Source organism: Panthera leo, chromosome B3 (genome assembly GCF_018350215.1).
Source record: "Panthera leo isolate Ple1 chromosome B3, P.leo_Ple1_pat1.1, whole genome shotgun sequence".
NCBI lineage: Eukaryota > Metazoa > Chordata > Mammalia > Carnivora > Felidae > Panthera > Panthera leo.
Window position 1 is genome coordinate 72,599,178 of NC_056684.1, and position 25,168 is coordinate 72,624,345.

The 25,168-nt window shown below is 41.1% G+C and overlaps 1 protein-coding gene, 2 long non-coding RNA genes and 1 gene segment (V, D, J or C); 2 read left to right on the forward strand and 2 right to left on the reverse strand.

Annotated features, from left to right (window-relative positions):
• LOC122222610 (M1-specific T cell receptor alpha chain-like) overlaps positions 1-25,168 on the forward strand; it is a 482,951-nt gene that overhangs the window by 120,090 nt on the left and 337,693 nt on the right. The gene's annotated exons all lie outside the window — the stretch shown is intronic.
• Positions 83-8,063, reverse strand: LOC122222321. 2 transcript variants are annotated; one of them, XR_006203695.1, is made up of 4 exons: positions 7,848-8,063; positions 7,606-7,692; positions 3,531-3,686; positions 83-342 (listed from the first exon to the last, which is right to left on the reverse strand). It is a non-coding gene; the product is annotated as an uncharacterized LOC122222321 (long non-coding RNA). The 2 variants fall into 2 exon arrangements; XR_006203694.1 differs by having other exon boundaries at positions 7,606-8,063.
• LOC122222318 lies at positions 262-1,241 on the forward strand. The segment is given in 2 exon segments: positions 262-346; positions 574-1,241. Coding segments are annotated over 2 exon segments (432 nt in total).
• LOC122222322 lies at positions 15,201-24,706 on the reverse strand. The gene is made up of 4 exons (XR_006203696.1): positions 24,620-24,706; positions 17,262-17,414; positions 15,948-16,090; positions 15,201-15,429 (listed from the first exon to the last, which is right to left on the reverse strand). It is a non-coding gene; the product is annotated as an uncharacterized LOC122222322 (long non-coding RNA).

A 25,168-nucleotide genomic window follows, 5' to 3' on the forward strand; every position in this document is an offset into this window, starting at 1 on the left:
GAGATTGGGGCATATCAGAAATAAATTTGCCGGCTCCCTGTCTCTTTTATTTTCATCCCAGAATAGAAGGACACAGAAAACATTTCACATTTTCACATTTTCATTTAAATGATACAACCAAAGTCCTATTTTCTGAAAGGGAGACCAGAAAGTGTTAGGAAAACTTTCCTCAGTGAGACATAATCAGCCACCCACCTGTCAGATCATTTCCTGCTCTGAAACAGAAGTGCCGTGGAGCACAGAACACCCAGTTGAGAGCCAAAGCCTCTTCTCACCCTGCAGGGAACAGCTGTCAGCATGCCGCTGGCCCGTGTGCTGTGGGCAGTCGTGGTGTCCACCTGTCTTGGTAAGGAAGGTGGAGGTCTTCATGCATAGTGTTATCTAATGGGGCTGTGAACCAGAGATTAACAGCACAGGAACTGCATCGCCTCAGAGCCCAGCTATGGGGAGGCAGAAAGCTGATAAGTGCTGCCTCTGGTTTGGATCAAGAGGAAAAGTGGTTGGGGATGGGATCAGCTTGTGACTCTGCCTGCCTTATCTGTCTGGTGTGATACCCTCTCCTCTTTCCCACAGGATCCAGCATGGCCCAGAAGGTCACCCAGACTCAACCAGAAATGTCTGTGCATGAGGCAGAGACCGTGACCCTGGACTGCACGTTTGACACTCGTGTCAGTAATTATTATTTGTCCTGGTACAAACAGCCTCCCAGTGGGGAGATGGTTCTCATTATTCGCCAAGAAGCTAATAAGCAAGAGAATGCAACAAATAATCGCTTCTCTGTGAACTTCCAGAAAGCAGACAAATCCTTCAGTCTCAGGATCTCAGCTGCCCAGCTGGGGGATGCTGCGATGTATTTGTGTGCTCTCATGGAGGGCACAGTGACAGGAGCAACAGAGGGAGGTTTACAGAAACCTCAGACCTCAGCATCTGTGCAGAGGTCGGGGTGGAAGGAGTGACTAGGGCACCAGGAACATAGAAAATCATTGACTTCTCTTGGAATAAAAGCTCCTTCTATCCGAATATAAGAAACACAGAGAGATGGATATCTGTAAGCTACAATCCTTAAAATAACAGTAAAAATAATAACATATGTAGTGTTTTCCAGTTTTACGAAGTATCTTCATGCATTGTGTCACGTGTAACCCTTCTCGCTTTGCATGGTATACGTGACAAATCAGACTTCCTAAGCATGTCCTCTGCCCAGCAAATCTTTATAATTTGCCTGGGAGCTCATGCTTCCAAAATTCATAATGTTTTCCATTTTGCTGGTTGGTGCTTGTTCTTTTAATTGTCCATCCACGCCCAAAACCGAATCTCTCAGAACAAGGTACCCATTTTACAATACAGTGGATGTGACTATTGAAGGAGTAACCAAGGAAAGGATCCACTGGTCCTACCATGAACCAAAAAGTTGACCTAGACCCATGGTACCTAGGTCAGATGACCTAGAAAAAGGATGGAATGGCTTGTTAAAAGCTCAGTTAAGAAGCCAGCTCAACGGCATCACCCTTAGTGGTTGGAATGCCATGTTCCCAGAAGCGATAGTATTCATTAAACCAATGGCTGATACATGGTGCTCTGGCTTCCTAGCTAAATTATGCAAATTTAGAAATGAAGAGCTAGAAGTAGACTAGACTCTTCTACTATCACTCCCTGTAACTCATTTCCAGAATTTGTGTTGCCCTTTCCTACAGCCCTAGGCTCTGCTGGATTAGAGTTCCTAGGACCCTGCAGAAGAATGCTTCCACCAGAGGATCCAGTAAGAGTTCCACTGAACCTGCAGCTATGACTGCTGTCTACGCCATTTCAAACTCCTTGTGCCAATTGTCCAGCAGGCAAAGAAAGGAGGGGTAATTGACTCTGATTATCATGAAGCGTCGGGTTGTTATTACACAATGAGGGCAAAAAGGAATGTGTCTGGAATCTGTGTTTCACATTGAGTATTTCATGCCCAATAAAAACAGCAAGTGGCAGTTGTGGCTTGAAAAGGACAAAGTAAACAAGAACTGAGACCCCTGAGCAATGAAGGCCTGGGTCCCCCTATCAGGCAAGCAATCTAAGTCCAGTAAAATGCTATCCAATGGCAAGGAAATCTAGAGAGTAGGAAGGGGGGAGAAAGAGTTTTAATTACAGCCTTGGGACCAGTTAAAGAAGTGGGGCCTGAAGGTCATGTATTAAGTGTTTTAGATGGAATTCAGTCCACCACAACCTTGAAGACTCAGTGACGTAGTGAAAATAATACAGTGCAAACACCCACTTGAGTAGTGCAAAGAAAAGCATTGTAATCAACATCTGATGGGCTTTGTGGTCATGTCCAAATGCCTAGCTCCGATTCTATCAATAGGTATGGTAGATAATTCTGTGGACACTCACACCCATCTCAAGCTGATAACATCCAACATTACACATGCACTGTGTATTTTTTTATTTCTTACCCCAGAGCCTTCTCTGACTCCTCAGGAGCTCACTCAGGCTGTGGGTAAGCACAGCCTGAAAGAAGAATTACCACCTCTGCTGGCAAGTCCCAACCAGTGGGAGGGAGAACCAAGGCATGCCCTAGCTCCCTGCCTTCCAGCAGAGGGCCCCAGAGGGACTTCCTGTGTGCTTACCAGGAGATCCGGGCAGAATCAAGTTCCAATCTTATGCTACCTATTTTCTCACTCCTGCTGCCTAAGATCGCTTCCTAAATAAACTACTTTCACCTGAGTCCTTGCTTCAGTCTCTATTTGGGGACAAGAAAAATTAACACATTCTTTGAAAATTTAATAGAGAAAGAACAGAAGAGAGTTTGAGGTGAACTTTACTGGGCTGGTTGCTAATAACAGCAGGTGGGTACTTGAGTGATTAATTGGAAATCTTCCATGTGATTCAACAGATCTGTCTGATCTGATTCAAACAGGTCACATATATAAAACTCCAGGCTCTGCAGATGTGTGATCATGTCTTTTCATTGCACAGAAACTTTACATACCAAATCTAAACTCTCTTTATCATTATCCCCTTCCCTATGTCTGCTCACCCTCTACTTTTTAAACCTCATTCTTACTTCCTCCCAAAACATAGCTCTATTTCAGTCTGTTCTCCTCACTGACCCATAAACACTTCAAGCTCTTGAATTTCTTTTCTGCTTGTTCTGCTCACCCAAATTTGCCAAATATACTTTTATGTATATCTCAGGCTGGCTAAATCATATTAGTCCTATATAAGCACACCTTAAGGCTCTATCTCATCCAAAGACTCATCTCTAACAGAGAATCCTTGAATTCCTTTTCTTCTAATGTCATGCAATTAGACATTGAATCTGAACCATACAATTTGACTCTCAGTGATATACCTTCTTTTTTTAAGAGAGAGAGAGAGAGAGAGAGAGAGAGAGAGAGAGAGAGAGAGAATCAATCCCAAGCAGGCTGCAAACACAGCATGGAGCCCAACCAATGCAGGCTTGATCCCACGATCCTGAGATCATGGCCCGAGCCAAAATCAAGTCAGATGCTCAACCACCTGAGCCACCCAAGTGCCCCGTGACTTACCTTTGTAAGCATTTGGTATTGTTTCAAGGTACCGATCTTGCTTCTTACTCTAGTCTCTAGGAGGACAGAATTTTCCCTTGTATTCTTCAACATTCCTCAATGTTTTTGGCACAGTGTCAGGCAGATGGGAAGTGTTCGGTAAAGCTAAAGATTATGCTTAAAACATATTTAATAATCATCATATATTCATGACAGAATATTAAGCAGAAAAATCGGTACATTCTAACCTTGTCACAGAAAGTTTTCTTTGAAAAGGTAAGACAGGATAAAAGGTAGGATTTTTAAAAGCAGTGATAAAGGGAAGAATAAGGTACATTCTAAATATCAAGTTCTCTTCATTGAGTGTAAACAGAACTCTGAAATTTATATAAACACATTACTTCCAGAACAGATTTCTTGACAAAACCAAGTTCTTCTTGTGTAGAGGACTAAATCATAGGAATTGCCTCTGTTATTATTTCTTTGACCTGAAGAGAGCACTGCTTGCATTCATTGACAACAGTTATTTGCAAAAACCTGTCTCTTATTCCAGCATCTCTGTCCCTCACACATATGAAAACTCTGGAACAAACACTTCTTTATCTGAAGAGTCTAGGTCAGATTTCCACATTCCAGAATCAAATCTTCCGTGGACTTAGGAAGGCCAAATATAAATGAGCTTCTAGGAGCCACATTTATGATCTGGTGGCTTCAGCTGGGAGAATTTTTTTTATTTTATTTTTTTAATGTTTATTTATTTTTGAGAGAGACAGAGCATGAACAGGGGAGGGTCAGAGAGAGAGGGAGACACAGAATCTGAAACAGGCTCCAGGCTCCAAGCTGTCAGCACAGAGCCCGATGTGGGGCTCAAACCCATGGACCGCGAGATCATGACCTGGGCCGAAGTCAGATGCTCAACCGAATGAGCCACCCAGGTGCCCCCAGCTGGGAGAATTTATGTCGTCAGGAACCCAGAGGACCCAGAAGTTTCCAAGAACTAGTGTCTATCTTTTGTAGAAGGGACTCAAAGAACAAATGAATTTTGTAATCCGCTCTTTAACATTTTCTTTTTAAGAAAATTAATCACCAAATGAAAAAAGAGAAAAAAATCCTTCCTAAAACTGATGATCCAAGGAGGAAAGAATTTTAATATTTACTGTAATTGCTTGAACAGTATTTCAGATCCACGGGTATAGTATGGAAAGTGTGTAAAATAAATCTGATGCTTTTGTTTTTGTTCTGGGTCAACAGGGCTTTGGAGCACAAGGGATGATCCTGTGTTAGTCCCAGCTCCCCGCCTCCCTGCACATCCAGACTGTGCACTTGAGAGACTCAGCCACCTAATTCTGTGCTAGAGGAAGCTCACGGTCCCCAAAGAGCACCCAAGTGCACTGGGACTTACACCCTGCATGGGGACCACCAGTCGGAAGCTAGTAAACAGTCCCCATCATCTCCACTGACAAAAGAAAATTGTCAGTGAATATAAAGAATATAAATAAAACTTTTTAAAAAGATTTTTTTCACCAGTTTTTTTGTTCGCTGTATTTTCAAATATGGAAATGAGATCATGAGAATACTACACAGGAGATGGCAGATGTGACTGGGGCCGGGACCCTCAGTGTTCTTCCGTGAGATCCACCCAGCCAAAAGAGAGTGTCCTGATGTCTCGAGCAGCTTCTCGCACTTGGGCCATGAGTTGCTGAAGCACCTTAGATTCTGCCTCTGTCAAACTTCTTCCATGAGAACGTGAGAGTAGACATGTGATATCCACATATTTTTCTCCTAGTTTTGACTTTCTATAGTCAAATCCTGTGAGGAATCCTGTGATGGTAGTTGCCAGATACTATTGCTATCCCAAGGGAGCACAGTAAACTCTCTCAGACTGCCCGCATGGGGCACTGCTTTTTGTTTTGGGGGGTTTTTTATGTTTTTTTAAAATATTTTTTTATGTTTATTTATTTTTAACAGAGAGAGAGAGAGAGAGAGAGAGAGCATGAGTTGGGGGAGGGGCAGACAGAGAGGGAGACACAGAATCGGAAGCAGGCTCCAGGCTCTGAGCTATCATCACAGAGCCCAATGCAGGGCTTGAACTCATGGACACTGAGATCATGACCTGAGCCAAAGTCGGAGGCTCAACCGACTGAACCACCCAGGAGCCCCTGTTTTTTGTTTTTTAACCTCTTCCTCTATTCTCTTCACCCTTCCTTTCTGCTTAATAATCTATAATCTGGATTTGCTCACCACCTTCTATAGGTTTCCTAAACAACCCAACCTAATGACTGTTCTGACTTAAAAGAAAAAAAAAACAAAACAAAAGCAAGGATCATCTAGATATAATATCTATCTTTTAAAAAAAGAAAAAGGAGAAAGGTAAATTCAGCTTTCTGCCCACCCCCATATTTGCCCACTTGAAAATTCTTTCATATGAATTATCTTATTCCATCTTCAGAGTTCAGTGGCCTGATCAGCTGTGGCAGCTAGGGGCTGACCAGATGATGGATAGAAGATATTAAAATTCTGATTGGTGGGGCCCAGAGGATCAGGGAAAGACGCTCTGGCTAGGGATCCCCAAACACCATCGCATGTGCAGTGAACGCAGGCAAGAGGCAGAAAACACTCCCTCCTGAGAGCCTCGTTTGTGAATTCATAGCTTCAGTGGGGCTGAGATGGAGACAAAAGACAGTCCATCAATCTAGAGTTTCCTATAAAAACTAAAGAGAAAAAGGGAGAAATTGTAAAATAATCACAGTTTTGCAAATGTCGTATGACCCCAACCAGAAAATGGTAGGCATGGTAGAAATTTCGTCATGAAACAAACAGGAGAAAGGACTGTACCAACTACAGCAATTCACCAGGCTGTGCTTTAAGTTTTCTGATGTTAAGAGCAGCGTCGGTGGCAAAATGCCTACTATTCACCACACTTCCCGAGTGGAACTTATAAACAGGTTGGAAGACGTAAGGCCACTGTGCCCTATACAGCAAGACAGCTTTTAACTTATCTTTTGTTCCCCTTTCTGTTATGCAGAGGGAAAGTTTACATAAAGCTGGACCACAGAGATGGCCTTTTTTAAGACTGGATGACAAAAACTTGGTAGGAAGAGAAAATTAATGCAAATGAGTGGTTCCATACGTATGAGTTTTCATTTTAGCTCCGTTGTCTCCTCATAGGAGAATGTGTGCATGAGGAAAAATGGCGTGCCAATGAAACACTGTCAAATGGGCAGCACAGACTGTTCCCAGATAAGTTTTATACCAATTATTCTGATTCTTCATTTACGCAGCCATGAATACATGTGCACAAAAGTCCTTATGGGAACATTTGCCACTGGTATTTTAGAGCTCATTGACCTCACCTAAGCCAGATATTCTTTAAAAAGGGAGAGCGGGGCCTGGGTGACTCAGTCAGCTGGGCTTCAGACTCTTTATTTCAGCTCAAGTCATGATCCCAAGGTCATGGGTTGGAGCACCACATCAGGATGAGTGTGGACCCTGCTTGGTATTCTCTCTCTCGCTCTGTCCCCCTCCCCCACATGCGCTCTCTCTCTCGCTCTCTCTCTCTCTCTCTCTCAAATTACAAAAAAATAAAAAATAAACTCTTCAAGCAAATAACAGTGCATTAGATATCAAAATCCTGGTTCCAATTTTCTCTAGACTATCTGAGCATTGCTGTTGTCTTTATCATTATTTTGAAGTTTGGAGAAATAATTAAAATACAGAATCAGTCAAAGAATAATATAACCAAAACTTGTGTATGGCAACCCAGAGACCATTAGGATATTGGCTTCCAAACTTTAAAAAAGAAAAGAAAAGAGAGAGAGAGAGAGAGAGAGAGAGAGAGAGAGAAAGCTGGCAGAGAAAACTGAGGTCGTTACATTAGCTTTGCTTGTCTTTTCCCCACCCACCCCATCCTCCCCTCCTAGATTACATCTTTACAAAAACAATTTACCAGCTCCTTCACTTCTTGATTGTTATCTCAGAATAAATTATAGTTCTGACATCTCTTTTCTTTGCCACTACAACCAAACTTTCATTCTCTGAAGCAAAAGACAAAAAGCTTTGATGCACTTCTTTAAGCAAGACAGAACCAACCACCCACCTGCCATACATTTCCTGGTCTGGAGCAGTGACGTCACTGAGCACAGCTGATCCCCCGGTTTCAGATCAAAGCAGGAGAATTTTCACCCTGCAAGAGAGAGCCGCCAGCATGGTTTGCTCTGGTTTGCTGTGGGTATTCGTGGTTTCCACCTATCTTGGTAAGAAAGGCACATGTATTTGCTTTTACTATTATCCAACAGGACTGGGAAATAGGAAGAAAGATCAGTAACACAGGCATCTTACCTCCTCATTGGTGCTGGCTATTGGGGGCAAAGAAGTTTATGGATATTGCCTGAAGTTTGATCAAGAAGACGAAAGGTGGTAGGGAATGGGATCAGCTTGTGAGTCTGCTTGCCTTATCTGGCGTGATACCCTCTCCTCCTTCCCACAGGATCCAGCATGGCCCAGAAGGTCACCCAGACTCAACCAGAAATGTCTGTGCATGAGGCAGAGACCGTGACCCTGGACTGCATGTTTGATACTAGTGACAGTAATTATTATTTGTTCTGGTACAAACAACCTCCCAGCAGGGAGATGGTTCTCATTATTCGCCAAGAAGCTAATAAGCAAGAGAATGCAACAAATAATCGCTTCTCTGTGAACTTCCAGAAGGCAGACAAATCCTTCAGTCTCAGGATCTCAGACGCCCAGCTGGAGGATGCTGCGATGTATTTGTGTGCTCTCATGGAGGGCACAGTGACAGGAGTAACAGAGGGAGGTTTACAGAAACCTCAGACCTCAGCATCTGTGCAGAGGTCAGGGGAAGGGGGAGTGTGAGTGGTTGGGGTACCAGGAGCATAGAGAGGGAATCATCAGCTTCTCCAGAGAAAAAACATGCTATTCTATCGAACCAGAGGAAACACAGAAAGGATGTCTGTAAGCCTTAGTAATTCTCAAAATAGTAATAAAAATAACTGGTCCCTCAACATGGAATGCCCATCCCCACTCAGCCACTTCTCTAGTGTTCAAGGTGTTCTGAAGTGTCTCCTCTTCTCAAAGTCCTTGTCCCCAACTTGCCCAGGTAGTGCTGACCATTTCCTCTTTTTTCCCTTAGGTTTTCAACCCTAAGTGTATTCTTTGTTTGTTTGTTTGTTTGTTTGTTTGTTTGAAGAGCAAGCTTTACTTATTAGAGACTGAATTTTATTCAGTTCAATGGCAACAGTACCTACAATATTCCTTAATTCACAGATAGGATTTTTTTTAATGAAGTTAATTCATTGATAGTATTTTCCTTATTTCCTCAATAAACATGATACAACAAAAGTTGATTCTGGGCTAACTCAGAGGAAACAGAGACTATATGGTATACAGAAAATGACTAATAATGACAATATTATATTGATAATAACAATAGCTAATACTTAATAATAATAATAGTAATAATAATAGTAGCTAACACTTATTGCATATGTATGTGTGCCCCACATTCTGATAGGTGCAGAATATGGATTATTTCACTTAGTAGTTTGAGCAAATCTATGCTTTAGGTACTCTTGATAACCCTATTTGATATGAGGAATTAAACCTCAGAGAGGCTAACTTGCCTAAAATCACACATTGTGTGTATGGTTCATTAATCAGTGGACATTCTGCGTCCCCAGAGAGTGGCAAATGCTACAGCCTGTCAATCTTATTAATTTGACAGTTGCATAGATATATTTTGAGAAAGAAATGCATGAAAATGGTGCTATAATGTGCACACACTTGTATAATATGCACACTGTTCTCACTCTTTCTAGGGTGTAATTGCATACTACCTGATTTCATTTATCATTATTAGTTAAAGTTAAAGTAGAATTAACAGTAGTCCATTATTATGCTTCTACATAGAGAATTTGTACCTTAATACTAGTTTATGCTTATTTGGCTTGTGAATTTTTAATATTTTTAACTTGTCTGATGCATTTTTCAATAGCATTTCAAAATTATTTATTTATTTATTAAAGTTTATTTATTTATTTTGAGAGAGAGAGAGAGAGAGCGCGCGCAAATGGGGGAGGAGCAGAGAGAGAAAGGGAGAGAGAAAATTCCAAGCAGATTCTACCCTGTAAGTGAGGAGCCCAATTCAGGGCTTGAACTCCTGAACCAGGAGAATATGACCTAAGCCAAAGTTGGTCCTTTAACCAACTGAGCCACCCAGGAGCCCCAATTACATCTTAAATTTAAAACACGGTTTTTGGCAGTGGTGCTCCATAAATGTTCCAAGTGTCACATTGTGTTATTCAATGAAGAATGTAGTTTTAAAAAACCCAAATTATCATAGGAAAACCTTTTTTTGTAACTTTTTGAGCTGTTTTTCATAGGACTGGGTATTGCTGTGAGTGCTTTTTTTCTGATTTTTTTTTTACCTCTAGTGCAAAACTAATATATTTTGAAATACTTTCCCATATAAATAGTTTTTCCATTGCATGAGTTCCCATGGCTATAAAATTTTACATCTTTGGGATGTACCTTAATTTGCTCAATCAGTCGCTTTTGCAGATGAGCACAAGTATATTGTTACCAAACCAGGGTTATTATGAGTAAAATTGAAGTATTAAAGAAAAATACTGTACATAACGCTGTATAGTGATGTGGGGAACAAAGGCAGAAAGAAATGTAGATCACATTAAATTTCCTTATAACCTGCAGCCCACTGACAAATACTTGAGGCAGGCAGAGTAGAACATTCCTCCAGCAACTCCTACTGTCTTAATGTTAATACTTTCCTAGAGGGAAAACAACCTTAGCTTGACAATAGCCAGGCCTCCAGGATCTTGAGAGTTTTTTTTAGCATATGAAAGTCCTTTTGGAAACTTCCCTTTGTCTTGACCTCTCCCAACTCCCAAGTGTAGAATCAGTCACTCCTCACAACCCCAATGCAGCAATTTCTGCCCACAGGTCTTGTCCCTTTGCTTTAATAAAACTACCTTTTTGCACTGAAGATGGCTCAAGAATTCTTTCTTAGCCTTCGGCTCTGAGCCCCAGTATTTTCCACATCATATGCAAGTAAGAAAGAGCCCAGGTCAAAGTGACTGAAGCAAAAAACCAAAAAACTAGTTGGCTTAAAAAAACTGAAAAACCCAAGCTAACTACCTCTTCAAGAAGTCTGGGTCCAAGTATTCAAATGATGTCACCCATAACTTGCCCTGCACTAGCTCTTCTTTTTTTTGGCTTTATTCCGAAGTAAGCTTTGGCCAAGTGATGGCAAAAACAGCCACCAGCAGCCTCAGACTTATAACCTGCTGTATTGGTTTCCTATTGCTGCTGAAAGGAATAATCACAAATTTAGTGGCTTAAACAATATAAATTTTTTATCTTATCTTCTGAAGGTCAGAAGTCACACCAAACTAAAACCAAAGCATTGGCAAGGGAGCCGGCATGACTTCTAGAGTCTCAGGGTGGGGTTGGGGGAAGGGTAGTGAAACCTTGAGACTTTGCCAACTTCCAGCACCTGCCACACACTCCCGGCTCGTGGCTGACCTCCATCTTCAAAACCTGCAACTGTATCATTTTGACCCCTACTACCACCGCCACATCATGTCCTTCTCTGTCTTGACCCTCCTGCTTCCCTTTTACAAGGACTCTTGTGGTTACACTGGGCTCACCCAGGGGTGGTGTCTCAATGGGGTGTCTCAGGATAGGATGGAGGCCCCCAAATGTGGGGTGACGATCAGGTGGAAGCCGGTGGACAGTGAAAAGATTCACCTGAGGCAGAACAAAGGCATAAAAGTTTATTGAATACACTGCCAGGGAGTGGTGGGCAGGACAGCAGAGGACAGGCTGTCTGCAACAAGGCAGTGGGTGGGGGCCATATTTACAGGGGGAAGATGATGCCGTATGGCAATGTATGGGATCTTCCCTTTTTGGTAACTGTGCCTGGTTGTAAGTAGCCCATTGGTCAGTTAGGGCTGATGGATATTTTGAGGTGGGTCATCTGATGGGCCTGTTTATATTCAGCCAGGTGGACGCCGTGGTCCTTTCTACATTTCAATGCTCAAGCCTGCTTGCCTGAAAGTGGCCTCCACACCAGGTATTTCAGGGTAGTCTCCCCATCTCAATATCCTTAATTTAAACTTTAAAAACCTTTTCTTTGTGTTTTTCCATTAGCCCACATTAGCTTTTTCTCACCTACTAGACTATTTGTTATATTTGTCATGTGTTGTATGTATTGTGTTTCCTTCCAGGTAGGGATGATATTAAAAACTTTTAGCCTGATATCTAATAGCCTGTTTGGATTTGGTATGAATATCGGAATGCACACAGGTTGGGAGGAGACAATCATAGTGTTAGAACAGAGTTCTGGTGGGGACCCCTTACTAAGCCAGGAGTTTACTGTTCAGTTGGAAGTTCCAACCCTCTAATCATATGGTTGGCTCCTCTGCCACCAGCCATCCTTAGGTGCCTTTCCTAAATCGCTTCATTAACATAAACAAAAGACACCTCTATCCCTTTCACTAAATGAAATTCCAAGAGTTTTGGATGCTGTGTGTCTGAAGTGGGGACACAGGTCAAATATATATTTCTAATTATAAATCACAAATATTACACGTGCCTATATTAATCTTAGCCTTTGCTTAAGAACTTGATCAGAGTAGAACCTTTAGGTATGGAGACTGCATTAGTTAATCCCTATGCCTATTTTGCTTCTTACTAATGTGCCTTGCTATCACTTGTAGCCTGCTTTGGTGGTAAACAAAAACTGGCAGCACGAGGCTTTAAAGCACTCACTCTCCTCTTAACTTGGGCTTTTATTCTTAGATCTACCCCTCTCTGGACACTTTATTCTCTGCACCACCAGGAATCAGTCATTTTTTTTTAAGTTTATTTATTTATTTTGAGAGAGAGAGAGAGAGCACAAGCAGGGGAGTGGCAGAGAAAGGAAGAGAGATAGGATCTCAAGCAGGCTCCACACTGTCAGCACAGAGCCTGATGTGGGGCTGAAACCCACCAACTATGATGAGATCATGACCTGAGCCGAAGTCAAGAGTCAGGTGCTTGACTGAGCCACCTACGCGCCCCAGGAATCAGTCATTTTAAACAGAAGTTGCAATCTCTTGACAGAAGGAAACACTTCTGCTTAATGGGGAAGCTAAGGCAGATAACCTTAGATACTGTAGAGACAGTATTTCAGAATGACAGTTTGATAATTTCTCGCACACAATGTCTGCAAATTGAGAAGGATGAATGCTGTCAGATCTAAGAGTCCCTTTTACTGTCTTACTTCATTCATATTCACATTTAAGGAGAAACATTCAAGCAGCCTCATGAATTTCAGTGATATTTTCCACCACCCTATAGAAGATACAAATTTAAGAATGGCTAAAGGATTACACACACATATACATTGACAGTAATTCTGCATGCCATCAAGGCATGTTCATGTTTGTAGACCAACCAGTGCATTAGATTAATGGCAGTCAAACTTAGGGAAACTACGTGATCACACATTTTGAAGATGAGTTCTAAAATATTTGATCATTACTGTAAATGTTTAAATAGCTATGGAGGTTATAAATTCCACTGTATTATAAATATTGACATTTTCAAATAAAATTTTAGAAGAGCTTTTAAATATATGCGATGAAATCTTAATACTAAAGTGATTTGCTACCCATAAACACCCAATTAAAATTTATGAACAAAGTCTCCATTAACAATTGAAGATACAATAACAATTGCTTTTTTTCTTTCCTTAAAATCATATTTCCTTTCAGCTCCTGAAGATTTAATATCACATATTTTTCATTAAAATTCTTTTATTGACTCAAAATTTCTGCGACAAAAACCTGTATGAGATCGAAATTATTATTCTTTTTATTTCCTCGGACCATATTGCTCTGTTTTTTTTTTCAGAGTTGAATTGTAAACACAATTATTAATAATGCACATTTGATGAAAATTACTTAAAGATACTACCATTTCAAAAAGATTTTTAACATAAAAGGTAAAAATTTCTTTGCAAATGCATATCTTAATGAAATGACTGGGATCTATAATGATTTGATTGAAGGAGGCTTCCCCTACACAAACAAAAAGAAGTACTCCTTTCCTTAATGTCTTAGAGTTGTTTTTTTTTTTCTTTTCTTTTCTTTCCTTCTTTCTTTTTTTTTTTTTTTTTTTTTTTTTTGGTCCTGGGGTTTTTAAACTGCAGAAAAAAGATTCTTTCTTGTGTAATGTGAAGAAGCACAGTCGTGAAATGAAAACTATAGTCAAGTTCTCCGGCAGATCATTTTCAGGAAAGCACACACAGAGAAGTTCAGGATCTAGGTGTTGATTCCCTTAAAACATCTATCTGCTCCTTTGTTTGAAGATCACTGCATTGGACTGCTCTAAATATTACTGATTCATTCTCAGTAAGTGGAAGTCTTCGCTCAGGAATGAGGTGTGAGGAAAATAAGCAGGGAATTTGAAGGAAAGAGCCGTAAATTTCAATCAGCCTAATAAATTGCCTCAAATCTGTTGGACATTTCTGGATTGGAAGAATAGCTACTGAGGAGTTAGAAAGCAATAAGGATCAAGTTGCTGCGTGACACAAAGTCATTTTGCACACTAACGTGTATTGGTTTGTTATGATTTCAAATCAACTTGTTTATGACTTAAATGAAGTTGTTTTAATCCACTGGTTTGTGACAGACAAAAAAGAATGAAGTGGTTTTTGGAGGAAAGTTGTTTTGATAGAAGAATGAAATACATTGTGTCAGAGTGTTATCATATTATCTATTTTTACCAATAAGAACTCAGTAGCTGAGCTACTGAGGGGCCCCACTGAGGGCTTATCAATAAAAACACGAAGAAGTAAATATGTCAAGGGTACATTTAGAACATAATTACCAAGGGTTTGTGAGGAGTATCTGAGAGTGCTTGGTCTGAACAAGGGACCTCTGCTGACCTAAAGAGAACTCTGAAAAAACCATGGGGCAATTAGCTTCTGCCAAGGTAAAGATCTGTTTTACCAACATTGAAGAAAGCCATACAGTGGCCCCATGAAGAACAACTTGTCCCTCAACACCAACCCCATAGTTTCCTAGCAACATGCTCTAGCAACAGGAGACTTTTACTCTGGGGCTCGCAGCTGGACATCAGCTTTTGGTGGGGCTAAGCCATCTCTCCCCAAGTACCAACTCCTATTAAATGTATACTTCAGGGGGTGCCTGAGTGGCTCAGTTAGTTAAGCTTCTGACTCTTGGTTTTGCCTTAGGTCATGATCTCACAGTTTCCTGGGTTCTGAGCTGGCAGCTTGGAGCCTGCTTGGGATTCTCAATCTCTGCCTCTCTCTCTCTCTCTGCCCTTCCCCCAGTCGTGCTGTTCCTTTTTCTCAAAATAAATTAAAAAAAAAAAAGTACACCTCCACTAAATATGAACTTTTTTCCTTTCATCTCCCCTTGCCTGGGACAATAGTGTGATTAATCTATCATTGGTTCAGAGTATATTATTTCTTTATTGGCTTATTAAGAGACATTTTCCTGCATGCTATTGGTTTGTGAAAGTCCCTCCATGAATCCATATTAAATAGATTGCTGACAAAGACAAAGTCAGTCTCTGAGCATAATTTGCCTCCTCAAAACAAAACACACATGTGTCTTTATCTTGGGAAAGGCAGTTTTAAATGCCATGGCCATTCACTAATAACATTGTGAAAGAGAAAGTTGTCCCTTGGGAGAAAAAAAATGATGATTGCCAGATCTTTTTTTTTTTTTTTTCTCTATCATGCAAGAGCATTTCCCAGTAAGAACTTACCTGACACTCTCGGGGAATGTAACTTGGCTGTCACAGCATATTTACCTAGCAATCCATAACTGAGAAAGGCTCATATGGTTTACACTCCTGTGTATTGGAGGTTAACCTACAGAAATGGAAGAGGTGTTAAGAGTTCATAGCCTGGAAGACAAATTAACCTCAAATTGTTGTATCAACTGTACCGATATTTTATTTTGCTATCTGTACATTTATATCTTTTCTCCTGTAAGCACTCGTGGAATCAGCTATTTTGATTATTAATGTTCTCTCACCAAAAACTTTAATAAAACTTGGACACAGACTCACTCTTTATTTGTATGAGAATTTTATTTTTTAGCACATGTAAGGCCATTCTGGCTCTGAATCAGGTAAGTCCTTCCTGATACCTAAACTATAAAATCTTGGTTCCGTACACATCTAGGTTGGACAGAAAAAATAGCTGGCCATTTTTTATTTAGTTTGATATCCGAACATTTAAAGATTTCTTTGTGAGAGGAAATCTAATGGACCACATGTCTTGAGACATTCCTAATTATTTTTCAATAGTCTGGATTTAGTGATGAAGGGAAACAAAAATAGATGATTCATTTATAGTAATACTGTCAAATCCCATGGACTGCATACCTTTCTCTCCAACCACATGGCACATTCTGGCTTTGGACACCAGCTTCACAAAAGCAGAATCTGCAGGCATGCAGATTTTCCAAAAAGAAAACTCAAATCCATATCTTCCTTAAAGGGTTTCAGAATTCTAGGGCACAGTTACTCTGGGAGATAAAGAAAGTCTATCAAATGTCAGCACAAATTTCCCCCTTACTTGAAACGACCTCACTAGTGTTGTCCTGGTATCTGGCATAACAAAAGCCCACCCTGACTCAGTGCATGCTGGGAGTACACTTGTCATGAAAGAACTCAAAAGCATGACTTCTCAAAGTTCTCCAGGTTTTTCTCCTACCTTCTTAGCCCTCCCTACTTTCCTCTTCTTTTGAAGGCTGTATCTTCTCTACCAGTTTCTTGAGTTCTGGTGTTCTTAATCCCTCCACTAAAGGGGAACAGAATATGCCACCTCAAAATGTGCCACTTTAGCATGCGGATTATTTTGAGCTGAAGTCAATCAAAATCCAGCAGATTTAAAAACTTTTACTTTCCCCCTTAAACTACCTAAAGGAATTTAGATAGAGAGCCTGGCACAGGAGAGGAATTACCAGGGACAACTTTATATCTGAAAAATCTATTCATATGGCAGGGCAAACATCTGATTTCCAAATATTTGCTCTTTGTATCATCCTGTGAATGCCCCTCCTCCCTAGTGAAGCCCCAGGCCCCTATCCCTTTCCCTTTCCTTAGCTCAGGATGGCAAATGAGCCTCAACTGCTCAACTTGCCCTCAGGTCTCCTATCTTTGAAGCTTCCATATGCACTAAATTAAATTTCCTTTCTCCTATTAATCTGTCTTATATCAAGTTAATTATTGGACCAGGCAGAGAACCTAGAAGGGAAGAAAGGAAAAACGTTCTGCCCCTAGACTACACACAGATTCTAAGCCATCTCATCAACTCCTAACCTCTGAAATACCTATTAACTGGTCTATACTGACAAATTGGTGTCAGTGACCCAGCCCCTTCTCAGTACAAACCCACCTAGATGCTTTAATCTTGAAAGGCCCCAAATCAATTAAGCTCATTATCTCACCACTCCACCTCCTCCAGTGTCCCCATCCTAGTGAAGTGAAGGAAATCATCATTCCATCCAGGTATTTTCCTCACTACAGCCAGTTATTGAAACACACAGTGGTGATAATTTCACTCTTGCTTAAAATTAACCAATGACTGCCCATTTCCCATAGGACAAAACCTAAGATCATCACCAAGTCTCACAAGCCCTCCTCGATCTGGGCTTACTTCTCTGGCCTTATCTCCCATCTCTCAGTTTCCCCCACCTTGGACTGTGTGTTTAGTATCTCCTGTTTGCTTTTCCGGGTCCTCTCTCCATCCTTCTGCACCCTGCTCTGTGCCCCAGGTGGCTGAACTGTAGGAACTGCATCAACAGACTCTCTTGTCTGCTTTAGTTGGTTTTGGCCCAAGGGGAGCACCTGCAGAGATAAAGAGGAAGAAGAGAAGCATAAGGTCAGGGTATCTATTCCCCCAGCATCTTCCCTGTGAGATTCACCTAGGCTGACATTGACCCTCTATCACAAGGTCAGTTCTTTAAGATGGTCTGTCCTCTCTAGCTCCAGGTTCCAGTAATCAGTTTGTTCCACTTAAGGCCTGGATGGATCCTTGTCCCAGAGCATAGCACTATCCTTTATATGTTTCCTACACCTTGCTTGTACTTTTATAACTAGAGCCACATTAAACTCTCCTCAAATTTTGCAATTTTTGTGTGCACAAGTTTCCTGCTAGAACCCTGGCTGACAGTGTCTGCTTTCAGATCCTAAAATGTGCCTATTTGAACTTAAATGTTACTTCTTCGGGGAGGCCTTTCCTAGCCCTTTTGATTCATGTATAACTACCTGCTAAATCTCCTATGGCACTATGTACTTCTCCTGTCACTTATCCTCCATGCCTAGTGACAATCACTGAGTCGTGTTCATGTCACCTTCTCTAGGAGGCTGCATATTCCAGGACATTAGGGATTGAGTCTGTCTTGCTCATTGTCATAATCTAAGAGTTCAACCCAGGACCTGGAAGACAGTGGGTTCTCAGTAGTTATTTGTTGAATTCAAAAATGGATTGAATGAGTTCATGAATGAGCCCACTTTTATTCAAAAACAAGGTTGCATCAGAAAACTATAAAGCAAAATCTGTCGGAAATATAAGACTAATTTGACAATAATAAGTATGGGGTACTTTAATATATATTTCTCAGAGAAAGAGAAAGAGGGAGATGAAAAATAAACTTGTGTATATATATATATACACACACACACACATATATACAGCTATAGAACATTTACCAAAAGATGAGCATATATTATGACTCAAAGAAGCAATAGGAAAGATTCATAAGAGCTATATTCTCTGAAAATGCAATAAAGCTAGAAATTAATAATTAAAAGATAGTCAATAAATGAGTTGGAAGGAAATTAACTACTTACGTTATTCTAAATAATTTCCAGTTCAAAGAACTAAAAGTTAAAACTGCGGGTCATTAAAAATTAACACTAATGATAACACTACATATAAAAACCTGTGGATTTGTTCAAAGCAAAACCCATAAGAAAATGTGCAGCCTTGATACATTTATTAATAAACAGTCAAATAACGGAGCCAAATCTTCAATTCAAGAAATTAAAAAAGGATAATAAGCAAAATAAGCCAAAATGAAGAAGGGAAAAGTCTAATAATAAAAGTAGGAATTAATTTAAGAGCAAAACAAAAGTTGGAATTTATTAAGCCAAGAGTTCTGGAAAATCTGTTAAGAAAAAAGAGAAAATGGGGCGCCTGGGTGGCTCAGTCGGTTGAGCGGTCAACTTCGGCTCGGGTCATGATCTCGCGGTCCGTGAGTTCGAGCCCCGTGTCGGGCTCCGTGCTGACAGCTCAGAGCCTGGAGCCTGTTTCAGATTCTGTGTCTCCCTCTCTCTGACCCTCCCCCGTTCATGCTCTGTCTCTCTCTGTCTCAAAAATAAATAAACGTTAAAAAAATTAAAAAAAAAAAAAGAGAAAACACGAATACACATTAAGAATGACAAAGGTGATATAAGACCATCTCAGGAAGGAATTTTTAAAATTATTGGTACTTTGTGTAAATAGACTTTGATGACATGGATAATTTTTAAAAATCTATAACTTTTCATTTGAACCCTAATTTCCTAAAAATTTACATTATTTTATAATTCCAAAGTCTGCATTAAATTATAAAGGACAAAACCTGTCTCTTCTATGTTCCCCACACACCCAGCAAGTTACTACATATATGTGTAATTCCTCCCACCAAGTTGAACAAAACATTTGCCAGTATTGAAGTCTTTCTTGCCCTTTGCCCCATTTCGCCCACTCCCAACCACCCTCTGTACCACTGCCACACCCTTTTTTAGAAAGTATCTTTTCATTATATATCACTTCAGTATTCAAAATCTCATAGTAGTTCTGATTTTTTACACAAAAGTAAGCCCCTTTGGCTAGCTTTCAGTGACCTCCATCATCCACTCGTCATTTTATCAACCCACCTGCTTTCCCAGAGGCTTTTTCCTAGCCTATGTTTTCTATGTTAGTCCTACCTTTCTTATCACTTTCTCACAAATTCATCCTCCTCACTGCTACCTCCCTATGTTCCCTGCAACGCCTCTGTCTCTCTCTGTGTCAAACATTATGTATTCTTCTGGTCTCAATTCCTCCAAAATGGCTGCATCAGATTCCTGCAGTCTCCTATAATCTGTCTCTCCTTTCTGAATTTATAGAAAGCCTATATCCCATCCCCACCCCCAAAAACTGCACTGCTTTCACTTTTTAACTTTTGCTCTTTGCATGTTATTTTAATCTTCCTAACTTACAACTCCATTAAGACCTAGACTAGACCTTGTGAAATTATTTAAAACTCCCATCCCGTCATTTATCACATTACCTGACACTTGGTGGGTGCTTGGTATGTACCTTTGACTATAATGTCTTTTAGTTCTTCTAATATTCTTCATTTTCTCCTCAGGTGTCCTTGTTAAGAAGAAAAATCAGTACTGAATGGTTCTATCAGTTATAGAGAGTTCATGCAGGAAAGGGAATTTTAGTGGGAATTTGCCTGAGACAGTAGAGGATTGGGTTTAGGATTTTTAAAAAGAGAAATTATATGGATGAAGCTGTTCCACAATGTCCCACACTGACTGCAGTGAGGGCAATGGGTAAAAAAATCACTGCCACCAAATCCTAACCAGAAGCTTGTTACACAGAAAAGCACAAGACTAGGCATTAGCTCAGTAGTTAGGCAATTGGGTTGGAATCCCACCCCGTCACTACACCAGCTGCGTGATCTTAAGCTTAACATTTACCCCTGTAAATCCCACTTTCCTCTTCTATAAATTAAAGATATTCTGAGGAGTGAATGCTATCATTCATTCAGTTAACACAGTGCTTAGAGTATACCACTGGTCTGTATATATTAGTTATGATTATTATCGTATTTTGTCTTTTTTCCACAACTTGTGTAAGAGGTATTTGAGGACCTAAAGAAGCTGTGATGGGGCATTCCTGGGTGGTTCAGTCAGCTGAGCACCCGACTTCAGTCCAGGTCATGATCTCATGGTGCGTGAGTTCGAGTCCCACGTCGGGCTCTGCTGACAGCTCAGAGCCTGGAGCCTGATTCAGATTCTGTGTGTGTATCTCACTCTCCCTGCCCCTCCCCTGCTCGCACTCTGTCTCTCTCTCTCTCTTTCTCTGTGTCTCTCTCTCAAAAATAAATAAACATTAGAAAAGAAGAAGAAGAAGAAGAAGAAGAAGAAGAAGAAGAAGAAGTAGCAGCAGCAGCTGTGATGGTGTTCTCCAAGAGTTAATGTGAGTCAGAAAAGGTCCACGGCTTGTAGGGAACCAAAATGATCTCAGAAACTAACCCAGTTCATCAGAAGTAGCTACTCATGTTTAGGGGAGTCCTAAAGAAATGAAACCTTCTCATCCTCCCAATCTCCACCCCCACCCCCAAGAGTCCACACAATTGAGACAACACTGTTGTGGTGGGCATCTAATATTTTGTTCGCTTAGAACAGCAACTCCCTCCTGGTAAGAGATAAACTCTAACCATGTGGTCTGAATGGAGGCTGTCATCTTACTTACATAGCCACCTGGGACACCCCCAAATGACCCAGACAAGGACACATGGTCCAGCTGAGCCAATCACATCATGTACACTCTGCTGCAGTCACAGATTGACCCCCTGGAGGAAAACCTGACTCAGACTAATATAAGCAAAACCCTACGCCAGAAATTTTTAATTTGGGGTGGGAAAGAGGGATCCTTCGTCCTTTCTTGGTGGCTACACTGTGAGATGAACTCTAGGTAGAGAATGGTTGCCACCATGTCTCCTTTTTTGTGGTCTGAGTGAGTAAAGCTGATATGCAGAGAGCAGGAATCCTTGCAGGATTCAGTTCCCTGGCACCCTGGATACCTGAAACCCATATGTACTTCTGCGTTTGCCAAGGTTATAGGAGCCGATGGATTTCTTTTCTGGCCTAAGCTTATTTGGTTTTCTGTTTGTTTGTTTATTTTTTAACTGTTTGATTTCACATTTATTGCTTGCCTACTATGTATGAAGCAGGAGAAGATAACCCAACAAAGAGACAGGGAGCCCCGCCTGAAAGACATGTTTCATACATATTCCTAAATACACTTTTACCTCATTGAAGTCAGTCAGTACATATTCTTACTGACTGAATATTCTTATTCTTATTTATTTATGGATGGGGTTCAGTTGTTGTTTTAAAAATAGTGCATCGTGTTGGTGCTTTTGGTGCCTCACCCACCACTAGTCCATAGCTCTGGCTCCCAGTGGCTCTGAGTGTTGGCTGCTAACAGCTCACGGCAGCGTCCTAGTCCGGATAGCTACCCTTGGCCAAATGGGAGTCATCTCATTCGGTGGATCACTGCCCCTATTTTTTCACCATTCTCCATACTGCAAACCCTGCACAACAGGTACAAAACGTTAGCTCTCTTGCACTGGGGAGTGATCACCCTTGTGGTCTCCCGTGGAGGCCACATCCTGGCTGAGCTTCCCCACTTGCCTAAGCCTGCCTCCCTCACTCCCTGACAGGCTTATCCCGAGAGCACTTCCTTAATAAATCTCTTTCCCCAAAATCCCCATCTCATTTCCTAACCGGGCACTGTAGTTCAGACAAATAATATATTGAAGAAATTTAAAAAGATGCATGCACATACAAACACAGTATACATTCCCAAGAAGAGATTTTTTTTGTATATATATTTCAGATATATAATGACTGCTATTTTGTTACTTCTGCTTTTGTCTACGTTGAAGAGTATTTACAGCTAAGAATTCAGCCCAAACATTATTTGTGCCGAAAGGGTACTAAACTGCTGAATCATGGCTTATCTGCTGTCTGTGATTCTAAATATCTTTTTTTTCTCCTTTTCTTTTTTCCTTCCAATTTTATTTAAATTCAAGTTAGTTGACATACAGTACAGTATTGGCTTCAGAGTGGAATTTAGTGATTCATCGCTTCCGTGCAACACCCAGTGATCAACAAGTGCCCTACTTAGTACCCATCACCCATTTAGCCCACCCCCACTCACCTCTCCTCCATCAACCCTCAGTTTGTTCTCTGTATTTAAGAGTCTCTTATGGTTTGCCTCCCCCTCTGTTTTTATCTTATTTTATTTTTCCTTCCCTTCCTCTATGTTCATCTATTTTGTTTCGCCTGAGCTTATTTGTATTATATTTCTGTCACTTGACTAAATGTCCTGACTAATCAACCAGATTTTTAAGGATTAATTTGCTAAGTAATTTTTATTTTATTTATTTTTTAACGTTTATTTATTTATTTATTTATTTTTAATGTTTTTATTTATTTTTGAGACAGAGAGAGACAGAGCATGAGCGGGGAAGGGGCAGAGAGAGGGGCAGAGAGAGAGGGAGAATCTGAAGCAGGCTCCAGGCTCTGAGCTGTCAGCACAGAGCCCGACGTGGGGCTCAAACTCACAGACTGTGAAATCGTGACCTGAGCTGAAGTTGGACGCTTAACCGACTGAGCCACCCAGGCGCCCCTAACGTTTATTTATTTTTGAGAGAGAGAGAGAGAGAGAGAGAGAGAGAGACAGAGCACGAGTGGGGGAGGGGCAGAGAGAGACACACAGAATGTGAAGCAGGCTCCAGGCTCTGAGCTGTCAGCACAGAGCTCATGGTGGGGGCTTGAACCCACAAACCTGAGATCATGACCTGAGCTGAAGTCAGAGGCTTAACTGACTGAGTCACCCAGGCGTCGCTGCTAAGAAATATTTAGAAATACCTGTTGGCTTACAAAAAGCAAATTCTACTTGTGTACACAATAATTCTATGCGTTACTTTTTAAGTAATTTCTCAAAATATCCTGCAAGGGACACTGTTTCCATGCGCGCACACACATGCACACCAACTTCTGTTCAAAGCATAAGAGGAGGAACCGAGTGAATTGCATGAGGTGATTCCAAGCGGTTTTAACATCTGCTAAAATTGTGCTTCTTTGGAGAAAGCAAATATTACATATTTGGAGATCCCCAGCTAACTTTTAAGGCACCCAAATCTGAGTCTTCACTGAACTGGACAGAAAAGAAAGAAAGAAAGAAAGAAAGAAAGAAAGAAAGAAAGAAAGAAAGAAAGAGAGAGAGAGAGAGAGAGAGAGAGAGAAAGGAAGGAAGGAAGGAAGGAAGGAAGGAAGGAAGGAAGGAAGATCTGCCAACAGTGACTCTGTGGCTTCATCTAGACTGTGAGCTGAGAGTTTACTGGAGAGGGAACCATGGAGGCAAAGAAATTGTCATACAACATTTCAGGGATGGAGATCCGGCTCCATGTGACTCATCTGAGGTTCCTCAGGGAGGAACTGGATCACAGAGATAATGATACTCCTCCTTCTGAAATGTTCTCTTTGGACAGGGTTAAATGCAGAGGTAAAAGCAGAGCATAGCTGCTGCGCCTGAGCACACAGGAGGGAAAAGACTGTTCTGCCTGGTGCAATGATTCAAGTGCTACTTCAGACTGCAGGGTACAGACAGGATCTGGAGAAGAGCCTGGAATCTGTTTTTATTGGCTTCAAAAGGGGCAATGAAGCAGGAGGAGGATTCACAGCTTCACTTGATGCCAAAGCCCGTGGTGGCACCCTGCACACCTCCACCTCCCAGGTGGCCTCTCTGCCACCTACTTTGGTGCCATGGATGCTCACTGTCCCTCATGTTTTCAGTCTGTACCGAGACCTGAGCTGAAGCTCTGGCCACCCCTGCTGCAGAGACTACAGTTATGAGGCTTACTGAACTGTCACTCTAACTCTTCCTGCAAGGAAAATTCTAGAATGAGAAAAGATGGTGGCTTTCACTTTTATTTTCTTTACTGTGAAAATGTTCTTAAAAGGAAAAAGGATTCAAGGAGGAAAAAAATCCTAAATGTGTCTTTTTTGAGACTATGAGATCTCATTCTTTACAGCCTCAGTCAAAACCGTTAGTCTTCTATACAGAATGATTTTGCATTAGTGCAACTGTCACAAATAATTCCTATGAAACATGGACCTATTATTTGTTTTAGATGTGAATACAGCATACAGCATTTACCAATGGATGGAGAAAATAAATAAATGCTTTATAAAAGAACATTCTATAAGAAGGTTCTTACCTTCCTCCCAAAGCACTGACTACAGTAGTTAATATCCATATGGTCCAGATACTTATTTATATCAATGTGTGGAGATATTCTTATTGTAGGACCTTAAAAAAAAGACAAGACAAGATAATTGGACAGAGCAGACCATACACTGTTAAATGAAAACGTTATGCACATACCTGATCTATAAATCCAGGATACAAATATCGTCAGGTCTCTTTTATTTTTCCAGCTAATGGTTAGAGCAACTACCTGCCAAATAAGCAGCAAGTTTATTGTCTCCCTCTTGAGGCTTTCCCCACTCCCGCCCTTGGCCTGTCAGAATAGACAGATTTAGGCAGTGCAAAAAGGGCTAGCCCCACTTCCACGCCCACAAAGTGTCCCCCCACCGTGGACTCCTGCCTTGTTTCTTGCTGGCACTTGGCCCCCACCATGGTCTGAGAAGGAATGCTGGACATCTACTGATCCAGCCCCTGAAGGGTGACCCCACTCCTTCAGGGTCAGCCTGGCCAAGGGATGCCTCACACTTGGGCTCCCAGGGTTACAGAGACCTGTATTCTT